This window comes from Notamacropus eugenii, chromosome 5, assembly GCF_028372415.1.
Source record: "Notamacropus eugenii isolate mMacEug1 chromosome 5, mMacEug1.pri_v2, whole genome shotgun sequence".
In the NCBI taxonomy this organism is placed as follows: Eukaryota; Metazoa; Chordata; class Mammalia; order Diprotodontia; family Macropodidae; genus Notamacropus; species Notamacropus eugenii.
Genome location: NC_092876.1, coordinates 385,032,439 through 385,044,744, shown reverse-complemented (window position 1 = coordinate 385,044,744; position 12,306 = coordinate 385,032,439). Strand labels below are relative to the sequence as shown.

General features: G+C 34.3%; 1 protein-coding gene across 1 annotated transcript in view; it reads right to left on the bottom strand.

Annotated features, from left to right (window-relative positions):
* ANOS1 (anosmin 1) overlaps positions 1 to 12,306 on the bottom strand; it is a 253,812-nt gene that overhangs the window by 30,527 nt on the left and 210,979 nt on the right. The window contains exon 9 of the mRNA XM_072614427.1: positions 7,866 to 8,012. Within this exon, the coding sequence (XP_072470528.1) occupies positions 7,866 to 8,012 (147 nt within the window). The remainder of the gene's footprint in view (positions 1 to 7,865; positions 8,013 to 12,306) is intronic.

Here is a 12,306-nt window from a genome sequence, read left to right as displayed (position 1 = left end):
TAAATTATAATATTAATTCAATTCTTATGAGAGGAGCCCTATAGTAGTTTGCCAACAAAACAAAGCAATTAGAAATTAGTAACTATAAAATAAAATATTAAGCCAAAGAGGAAAAAACAGAATCTTCCAAATCTTCCAAAACACACACAAAAATCAACTCAAAAAAATTCTGAGACTTAACCTCACACCCAACAAATGGGTAAAGATGACAGAACATGGGGAGAGTCAATATTGACTGGGTTGTAGGAAGATAGGCACATCAGCAAACTGTCAGTGAAGCTACAAATCAATGCACTCATCTTGCAAACCAACTTGTAACTATGCAAATAAAATGACAAAAATGTTTATATCCTTTGATCTAGAAATTCCACCATAAGACATAATAAGCCCCAAAGAAAACACTGATAAGAATAAAGCTGTCATATATACCACATTATCGATAGTAGAACTTTTTATGGTAGCAAAAACTTAGAAATAAATTTTGGTACATGAATATGTTCTGTAAGAAATTGCTAAGATGATGAGTGGTGAACAACATGGAAAGATATTCAGGAACTAATGCAGAATCAAGTAAGTCAAACCAAAATCACAATAAACACAATGAGTCCAACAACTTAAATAAAAAGAACAACCACAAAAATGAAAGTGAACATTGATGAATTCCAAAGCACAAACATGACCTCAAGAAGAGATGTTAGAAGACAACTTTTCCCACTCCTTTGTATAATTACGACATGGAATATTGCATGCGATTTCAGACTTTTTCAATGTATTGATCATTTTGTTGATTTTCCTTTCCTTTTTTTGTTTCCTTTTAAAAATTGTATTTATTACATAGTATGATAATCTGAAATGGCTCTAAAATTGATAATCTAAATATTTCTATTAATTATTTTACTAAAAAACATACTATTAAAATGGGGCACATGGGCTAAGATTTTCCAGTTACTTAAAATACAGAAATAGAACTGCTGGAATAACTGAGTAAAATTTAGTAACATCTATGCATACCACATCAGTATAATGATTTATTGACACCCATGTCAAAAGGTTCATTATTCTTGGGAGGAGACCTTATCAAATCTTTGAATCCCACAAATGGAAGCAGTTGTAGCTTCTACTTGAATAATGGTATGAGTAACAGAAAGTTGATTGTAAGATGAGGACCATAGTAAAAGATGCCTTTTTTAAATGGGCCTGGAAGCAGAGACCACTTTTCATGAATGAAGATTCAAAGATTCTAAATCTTGCTTTCTACACATGTCCAGAAGTGCAAAGGTACACCTCATCTCTCATCCAGCTGTCCATCACAGTTGTTCCCATATACTTGTCACTGTCCTGCTAGCTTCCACTTGAAACAGCACTTCTGGTTCGGACCACTAGGAAAAAATATTTTGAGTGCCTGAAGATGCCTTCAAACTAATTTCACACACTATATTAATTAGTGAGTGAGTAACTTAGAATATACTTGAATAATATCCTGTATCTAGCCAGTCCTAGACCTTCGGATTAGAAATGCTTCATATCTTGTCTACCACTGAGTATACTAATTAAAATGATAACTAGGGTCAGGTAGGTCAGTAGTGAATAGAACACTGGACCTGGAGTCATGAAGGACTGAGTTGAAATTATGCCACAGAAATTTACTAGTCATGGGTCTATGGGCAAGTCAATTAACCTCTGTCTGCCTTGATTTCCTCATCTGTAAAATGAGGATAATAATTGTGCTTCCCATGGTGGCAAGGATAAAATGAGATACTGGTAATGCATGTTGTAAACCTTACAGCATCACATAAATGTGATATAACCACCAACATTACTACTGCTCTTGTTGCTGCTGCCACCATACTATCATTGTTCCTGGAAGGGGACGCCAACTGACTATACTATGGATCAATTCAACATTCTTCTTTCCCTAGCACTCCCTTGGCAGGTCATCACTCTCATAAAGTGTCTTGCTTCCCTGTATTAGAATTTATGTTCTTCAAGACCAGGGGCAGTTTCAATTTTAATTTTATTTCTCCTGCACTTAGTGTAGTGCTTGGCACATAGTAGGTGCTTAATATATATGTTTTATTTTTTTCCATTCATTCACCCATTCGTTCAGGATATATCTCAACTGAGTATACACAAGTACAAAACATTCTTTTCTAATTTACTCATTCCCTTCATTTGGACACCTAACCTCTCACTTAATATAAGATACACAGTAGTCTTGTAGACATACCATAATAATTAAACGATGGTGCTGGTGAAGTAATGACACAAACCTGTGAAATGCAACTGAATGAAAGAAAAATGTCATTCAAAATTAATTTTTGTGAAACACTTTATTAAAAAATCACAGTGGATTTCCAGAAGACAGGTTTTATAAAATTAAATAATACAAAATTTTCAAATGGTTAAAATAGATATTTTACTTTGTTTATTACTGTTATTGATAAATTACTTGAGATATCATTTTAAATAACAATAAAACTTCACTTTAAAGAAGTATTCTCACTTAGAAATCCCAAGGACAGTTAATAAAATATTAGGATTTTATGCTTATAGTCAAAACCCTAAACTCCTGACCACCAATCAGTTTTGAGAAATGAGGAATAAAGAAATAATTTATTTTCACATTTTGGTCTTTATTACTGAATGAGATTCTTTTCTTCCCTTGACCTTCCTATCACAAGCATTTAATCCCATTAAACTTGTGTGTCAGAGCGTCTACTGCTGGAAGCAGATTCTTTTCCATAAATGTTTATCTACTTGTGTAAAGTAGTTAAAATTATTTGAGATGGCTCTAATAACATAAATAGCCCATTTCTAATTTCACACAGTCCAAATGGCTAGAAAATATAGACAAAAAACTTCCTTTCACTGACCGAAAACAAATTAATATTGGAGATTCTATGCTGAATCTAAATCCCTACAGTGTAATGTATCTATTTAAAAGGCATTTTTTCTACAGGATACAATTATATATGTATATATTTTTTTAAAACTACATTTTTCACAATAGTGATACCAGTGCATATGATATGTGTTTTTAAATGTCTGAAGTTTTTTTTTTAGTTTGAGATGCAGTAGCCTACAGGGCCTGTAGGTGAGCTTCTTGAAACATTTTACTCCCATACCTTCTTCATTGCTATAGTAATCTCCTATGCTGTAAATATCATTGTGCTTTGGTTATAAAACTAAAGAAATAATGAAAGAAAGAAAATGGAAGGAACTTTTCAGAAGAAATGACAATATTATGAAGGTTAATAGACATTGGTAATAGAACACATGCTTTGCATGTGTTAAGACCACAGGGTCAATCACCAGCATCTCCACCAAAATTCAAGCTCATGTCTGTGACTTCCCTGAAAGCATGCAACTCCATCAGGAGACAGGTCGGTAGAGAGACAATAGATACTTCAACCTATTTCCACATTATTTTTATCTTTTACTACAGGTTTTGATATTTTGAACAATTTTCATTTTGTTCTACAGAACTTAAAGATCGTGAGTATTTAGCGTGTTGAATTCATTTAAAATGCTGCTGCAAGTGTTTGATGTATCACTTCTACATCTCGATGACTTTAGATTAATGGTTACATGTGGGCGTAATGGTCTGGTTCTGGCACAATTTGTCTCTAGAGTTCCCCAGGATATTTTAAGCTCTATATTTGTAGTATGGGGATGGATCATCTGTCAGTCTATGAAACATAATGAACTTCTTACTCATAATTCTAGCTACTATGTCATGTGTTGCTAATTTCCCAGAAGGTGCTAAATTTTTACTGCCTGCAATGCTATGTGTTTCATGTTTCTATTATTTGTTTGTAGATACATTAATCACTAATTTTAGGTTTTTCTAAGGATAAAACTTCTATGATGACTTGTCAATCAGTCAAAAATCAACAAACATTTGTTAAGTGTTTACTTCATGCCAAGCACTATGCTAAGTGCTAAAGATACAACTAAGGAAGAGGGACAATCCTTGCAGTCAAGGAAGGTGCATTTTAATGAACAATACCATATGCAAATATGTAGGAGTATAGAAGATATATTCAGAGTAAATGAAAGTAATCTGAAATGCAAAGGTACTAATAGCTAAGGAGACTGGGAAAAACTCCCTGCAGATGGTAGAATTTGAGCTGAGCCTTGAAGAAAGCCAGGGAGAGAGCTGAGGGGCTATAGCATTCGAAACATAAGGAACAGTCACTAAAAAGGCACAACAATGGGAGATATGACTGTCATGTTAGAAAAACTCTAATTAGGTCATAACAGCTGGATTGTAGAGGTTATAGAGGGGCATAAGGCATAAGAAGACTGGAAAGGTAGGAAGAATCCAGGTTATGAAAAGCTCTAAATGCCTAACAGAGGACTTTTTATATTTAATCATGGGTATAATGGAGAGCCACTGGAAATTATTGATCAGGGAGAGTGAAATGGTTAGATCTATACTTTAGAAAAATCACCTTAACTAGTCAATAAAGTAAAGTAGGGAGACACTTGAGGCAGGGATAACAATGAGAAAACTATTCTGGTAGTCCAATAAGACGCAGCACGGGTCTGAAGTAGGGTTCTGGCTACTGGAATGGAAATAAGGGAATATATGTGAAAGACATTTATGAAGACGGAAACAATGTTTGGGAATGTATGAGCTATGTGGCATAAGTGAAAATAAGGACTGAACTTCTGGCAATGACCTGATACTTAATTTCCATCATGATGTCCTCCATTTCCATAAGTAAATCTGCATGACTTACCCACTTTTGTTATCATCGTCATTGCAGTCATCGTTGTCATGATCATCATCATCTTTTAATATGGGGCTCACGTAAAAACAGTCCCAGGAATCATCATTATTCTTTTACATACAGTATTCTGCAGATTATTGCAAATATGTATGAAATAAATCTTTTTTGGTAGTTGGATAAAAGTATTGGACTGTAATCTCATTCTTAGAAGGCAACCTAACTGAAGGGATCTGTGGTAAAATTCCAGTTGCAGACAGTGGAGGATGCATGCTCATCATGATCCCACATTATTTTGATCGTCTTGGCCAACTCTCTAAATCTTCCCCTCACCATCATCCTTCTCTTCTTCCACATCCTTCTTTTTTTTACATAGACATATAAATTACTATTGTTTTTGTTGTTATTGACTGAATGAATCTAGTCTCACCTCAAATCCCTCTCACTTCAAAAATCTCTGTGGACAGTCAAAGATTAATGAGTTTGTCTTTACATTTTTAGTGTTAATAGTTAGAGAAGTAAATGATGTTAAACCAGACAGAGAAACAAGTGAATTTTTGGTTGCAAAAATGTATATGTATTTGAAAAATTCTTTTGTGAATATACATCTATGAAAGACATGCTTTTTTGAAGAAAAAGTAATGTAACAGTGAGTGGTAGTATCTAACAGGAGAGTTCAAGGACCAATCATTCACTAGCATTGCACACAATCATTTCTTTGTCCAAATAAATAAATTATACTTTAACACAGCTGTAGAGAATATGGTTACAATTTTAACTTTAAAGATTCTTTTTAGGCCAATATACATATTTATTAAGCTTCTTAATTATTTCTAAATGTTGCTCATTTGAAATTAGAACTACATTAGGAAACATACCCTGAGAATTAAATGGGTCAGAGATTGAGAATTGGCATGATTAATGATAGCTCAGTTAGCAGATCATTTTTAGCTATTTTGAATTACTGAAACAAGTCATTGATGACTAATGAATGCTGGATGCCCAATGTTAAATTAGCTCATCATCTCATTCTGCTCCCTAGTAGGCTGGTACTGTCCAAGTCAGTAAAAAATATGACTACATTTGGCACAAAGTTCAGGAGAAAAGGGAGAGATTGAATAATTGCCAAGAGTAAGGTCACTTCTTTCCTCTGAGAACTGTTTTCTGTTGTTGAGACTAACTGTCTTGTGATGGTGAAGTGAATGTGAGAATGCAGTTTGTTATGTCAATGTCATTTGTCAGCAACTAATCATAAAAATGTTGTGTCCTATAACATCTCAATAAAATCTCTTAAACTATAAAGAGAAAATAGTTGTAAGGTGCTAAAAATCAGTGCTACTTTGAATAGCTGAATCAGATTTTAGATTCTTTTGCTATATCATTTAATTAATTTGATGGATATTTTTAGGCTACTTTAAGGAAAATCCACTTTCTTGATTAGCATGCATTTAAATAATCATGTGTGGGATATAGATTATATCACTAAACTGAAGCAGTGTCTAACAATTTACTTTGGTAATGCAATGAAGGTTAATTTGTTTTTAACATCCAAATCTAATTAGCTACTTAACTTCTATGGTATTTGCATTGCAGACTGAAAGATTAAAACATAATAAAATTGGTACTTCTATACTTCTGGAAGTGGGGTAAGGCAACAAACATATGCAAAGTATATCCTAGACAAAATGACATAGAAAAAGCTCAACTCCCTTCCCAGACACATCCAAACTAACCACCTTATTCCCTTAAGCCTCTCCACTTTGTTCCCTACTCAAGGTTCAGATTTTGCCTGACTTCTGCCCATATCAAAGCTTACCAGCTCTGTGTTTTAATCTATCCAAACCTCATTAGGTAACTCAATAAACTATAAAAACAAGGATCCAGGTTTTATGTCTTTGCAGTCTTCTTATATATATCAAGTGTTTGATAATAATTATTGAAGGACTTCTCTGAAGTTGCAAGCAATATAATACAGGTAATAGAACATATTTTCCTTTCAATGTATTTACAAATTACATTTTCCTTCTTAAAAAGACCTTACAAGTGGCTTGGTTCCCAAGCCACTAAAGATACCAGAATTCAGAGAGTTTGATATGAGAGTTTCTATAAATGGGAGTGGGCATGAGCAAAACTTTTATTTCAAGCCAACATTCATCAAATTGCACAACAAATTCATGGCTTTTCATGGAACTTGACTGAGCACATAACACCAAATCAAATCAAAGTTAATGATGGCAAGTCCACATAGGAGATAAAACCAAACTTTGTTCTTGGAAAAGCTTAAGATTTCACATACATTTATATAGTACAGATATTCATATTGTGCATTGGATTCAATGCAATGAATGATTATTGAGGTATTATTGCTATATGAAAAAAGCAACGTGCTATACAATAAGAATTTTTTTTTAAAAGCACAGCGTCTCTCCTTGAAGACTTTATAATTTAACATAGGAGAAATGACAAATAAACCAGTGCTTATGATCTATTGATCTATAACTACAGATACAGAGAGGAGAGAGGGAGAAAGGAGAAGAGAGAGAGAGAGAGAGAGAGAGAGAGAGAGAGAGAGAGAGAGAGAGAGAGAGAGAGAGAGAGAGAGAGAGAGAGATGTTTTTAGAAAGTTCTATATTGTGCAACAAGTATAGATGAACGTAATTTGGAAGAAGTATCATGAAAATTTCATGAAGAATGGGGATATTAGAATTGGCTCTGATGAGCAGGTAGAATTTTGTGAGATTGAAATTATTGATAGGGTTCTCTTTCTAGTGGAAGTGACAACATGAGCAAAGACAGAGATGTGAAAGTAGAGGATGTTCTTGGAGAAAGGTATTCGGGGCATTATGCCTATAGGACATATGAAGGAAAGCAGTGGACAATAACGCTGAAAATATAGATTAGAGCTGATTCAAAGAGGGAGTTGAAGAGATGGATTAAAATATGGAACATTATCTTATAGCCAATGGGAAGCAATAGAAATATTTGCGCAAAGGAAGGTTAAAAATGTTAACTTTTACGAAGATTACTCTATCGTAGAATGGAGGTGAAAAGGGGGCTGAAATTGGGGGTCCCATTTATGTCTTTTTTTTTTTACAGTTGCTATTCTGTTTTGTCAAGGAATATTTCACATACCTTCAGTCTTTTTCCAATAGACTTTGACCTGAAGCATGTTGTCCTGATAGAAAGGTGCTCCAATTTCCAGAAGGCGAGTGGGTCTCCTTCTTTGAAAAGGGGGAAGTATTTCAGTGACTCCTTTTCTAGTTTTTCCAAGTTGATCTTCTACAATGAAACACACAAAGGACAATATTCAAGCTTATTTAATGTCTGTTGTGTGTGTTTCTGTATCTGCATTGTCTGCATAACAACCTCATCATTCAACTGAAACTGCTCTCCATAGTTACCAACAATTTTTTATTTGCCAAATTTCATACCTTTGAAAAAAGTCATCCTCTCTGCAGCTTTTGACGTTATTAATCACCCTTTTCCCTGTTTCCTTTTATCTCTAGGTTTCTAGGACTCTACTTTCTTCTGGTTTTCTTCCTACCTAAGTGATGGCTCCTCAGTTTTCTTCATTGGATCTTCATCCAGGTCACACTGTCTAAGTGTGAGTGACCCTACGTGCTCTCTCCTAGGTCAAAATGCACTCCATTTATACTATTTCTCCTGTTGATTACAGCTTCCATGGACTTAGTTATCATATCTATGCTGATTATTTTCAAATCAAAATAACTGGCCTAACCTTTCTGCTAGACTCCAGGGTTGCCTGAGATATCTCCAACTGGATATGCTATAGACATCTTAAACTCAATGTTTCTAAACCGAACTCAATAATCTTTTGCCCCAAGCACTCTTCCATTCCAAACTTCCTTATTTTTGTTGAGAACACACCACAATTCTCCCAAACCCACAGACTCAAAACCTAGAATCGATTCTCATTTTACTCTGTCTCACTACTCTTTCCTCCCATCCCCATATCCAATCTATTGCCAGGTCCTATTGGTTTTACCTTTGCAGCATCTCTCAAATACATTTCCTTCTTTCCTCTGATACTTCCGCCACCCCAGTATAGGCCCTTAACTCCTCGCATCTTAACCTGCTGAATGGTCCATCTGGTGCCCAATCTAGCCTGTCCTCTATTCTGCAGTTAAAGTGGGTTTCAGAAAGGACAGGTCTAACCATGTCATACTAGAGGCCAACGACTCCCAATCATCTCAAGGATCAAATAATAAATCCTCTGGCATTCAAGTCCTTCAATAAGCTGGCCCCTTCCTACTTTTTTCAGTTTTCTTAAGCATTACTTACTCCACTGCACTCTATAATAAAGTGACACTCGCCTACTTCTATTCCTTTCAGTAGACACTCCTTCTCCTGACTCCAAGTATTTTCACTGACTATAATCCATGCCTGGAATCATCTCCCTCTTACTCTCCATTCTCAAATTCCCTGGGTTCCTTCAGTCCTACTTTCTATGGGAAGTCATTTCCACTGCCTCTTAATTCTGGTGTCTTCTCTGTATTAATTACTTCCTATTTATCCTGTATATAGCCTGTTTATACCTAGTTGCCTGAATGTTTGTATTTTTCCCCATTAGAATATGAGCTCCCTGACAGCAAGCATTTTCTTTTGCCTTTCTTTGTATCTTCAGCACTTAGCTCAATGTCTGGCATACAGTAGGTACTTCATAAATGTTTACTGGTTGACATATATGTATGTACACATATATACATATACCTATATATTAATGAAATATTATTCCTCTGACTGTCCTGCTGATTCTTTTAAACACTTGGACTGATGACATGATTCCTAGAGAATATTTTTAATAGAAACATAGATCTTCTACTCACACAATCTGTTTCATAGCTTTGGAAGAGAATAAAAAAAAGTAGCTTCATAAGGCCCCTAAATGAATCATTTTAATAAAGTAATAGTAGAAAAAATAACAGATCATAGAAAAATACTTATAAGACAAAAATAATGTGAATTGGACATAAATACCTATCATTTTACCCACATCACTGTAGGCACTAGCAAAATTTGCCAACTACATCCGCCTCAAAGGAAATATTTTCTTCAAGTTTGTCAAAACAGTAGCACCAAATCTAAACTAAAGCATCACCACTTCCTTCTAATTCAGCAGATGTCAGCTCCAATCATAATATTTAACAAATCTGTACGGTGTTTAAGCAAATGATTGACATCCCATATTTCAGGGGAATGAAAAGGAGAAGTGTAACGGGTATTTATGTACACATCCAGTCTCTTGAGAGGAAACATCAGATGGGATGAGAGGCAATGTGGATAGTATATTGGATTGGGCATTGGGATATCTGTGGTATAGACTTGGGTAGTGGTTGGGCTAGTAACACATTTATTAACTGACTTTAACCCACATAGTGATATATGTATATAATATATATATGCTCAGATATGTGTATATATGTCACTAATTTGTTACATGAAGTAATGCACTAGTGGCTACATAAGACTTGTCACTGTTATTATTTACTAATAAATTTTGTTTTTCAATCCATTTTTGACCCTGTTATCTATCACTCTTTGGTAAAAATACAGTTAAGGGTCAATTTAAAAATATCTCCACATGACCACTAATCTAAATATGAAAATAAGCACAGAGAGGAAAGGCATTGGTTGGAAACATTATTCCTAATATTCTTCAAGCATATGCTATATGAAAGATAAATTGGATCTGTTTTCAAGATTTCTTTGCAGGTTCTTGAATTATATGATTTCTATCTCTATAACTCTCAGTACTGTTCCTGAGAAAAAAAGTAAAATTAGAATAATATTTATCTCTGCCAAGCTTTACAAAGGGACAGATTCTGAAATAGTTTACATGTTTTCTTAGTCACAAAATAGATGAAGAGTCTGAAGGACTAGACTATCATGTATTTTGTTTCCAAAGACCTAAATCCTTATTTCATTTTACAGTATGAAGGACTAAAAGGATTGCATTTGTACTATAGCTCATAATTTCAGCCTGAAGAATATTCAAGATCCATGAGGTAACTATAAAAATATGTTATTTCTAAGTTCACCCAAAATGAAGTCTGTCAACATTAGAAGAGTTGCTCTTGAAATTAAAAGTAAAATAAAATAGGTTATTTTAAAAAGCAAATTACTTCTCTGTACAAGATAAATTTCTCCTTGTTTTGAGGGATATTTTTTACCAGCTCCCACAAAAAGAAAGCTGTAATTTGTGTAGAGGTATTTATCATTAAAATACAGTTGCCTCCAGCCTTGGAAGGAATATAACTCAAAAAGTAATTCATGTTGTGGCATTTAGTATTCTTCCTTCCTATAAAATATAATTTCCCCTTGCTTATACTATAAAGTTGTAATTATTCTTTTGTTTTAGTAGTTCTGTGATGAAATATGTAGTGTTCTTATAAAAGCAGCATCCTATATTTATGAGAGTATATAAAAAGCATTCAGAAATAAAATATCAGTAAACAGAAAGCTGTATTCTACATAGTACTTAGCGAAACCAATCTCCCCTTTTATGGGTTTTACCTGGTGAGAAGCAGACAATGTATGTAATAGCAGGTGTTTTACACCATTTCCTATTTTTCGTATGGTTTTCTAAATCTATCATTATCTAACTACAAGGGTGTAATAAGAATGACAGAATCACTGGGTTGGAAGGAGCTTTCCATAGGTCAGTAATCTCATAGCTGCCCCACCCTGGTGAAATTAAAAGCTATCTTACTTAAACACAAACATCCTTAAGTATAAGCACACTCACATACACACACACAACACACACACACACACACACACGTGAACGCCCCAAAGTTTGAAATTAGCATTTTATTGATGATGTCATAACCTGGGTCGAGTTCCCCAAAAGTATATATACAAAAGGCATTCCTGTCATGTGTAAATAAAAACAGATTTATTTCTTTAGCATTGTTGATTTTGTCAACTTTTGCCTATTCATAATAGCGGTTTTTTATATGGCACTTTTATTATACTGTTTGTTAAGGAGGTGATAACAGAGAAGAAAAAAATCAAGTTCTTGTCCCTTCTATGTATAAGGAGTGGGAATGGATTTATTTAATGTAGGCTTCTATTTGTCTTAGAATTTTCTTTTTTTTTTTTATTTTTAATCTCCATTAGACCTAAAGAAAATATTTTTTTAAAAAAAATCATAGTGTGCAACTATCATACTGTCTTCAAATATTTATCAGTGGAAAAGCATTCAGACTGACTTTTCTTGGCATCAGGGGAGAAGGAGAAACATTTGCTTAACAAAAAGCTTCCTTTTACAACAATCGCAAAATGAAATGACCTTCCTCATAAGACAGGAAGTCATCAGAGGTCATCAAGCAGATATGAGATCATCAAAAGGCAAGAGAGGACTGTGTGTTTTAGGTACACTGCCTGTCAAGTCCCAGCCAACTCTTCTGAATACTTTTCAGAAAAGGGGATCAATAGCAAAGGTCAGCCTTATAAAGATAGAGGAGCAATTTGTCCAAAAAAATTTCTCCCACTAATATATCATGGTGTCGGTATCTTCCCCCCGGATTGAAATTCCCATGATTAAAGTCAT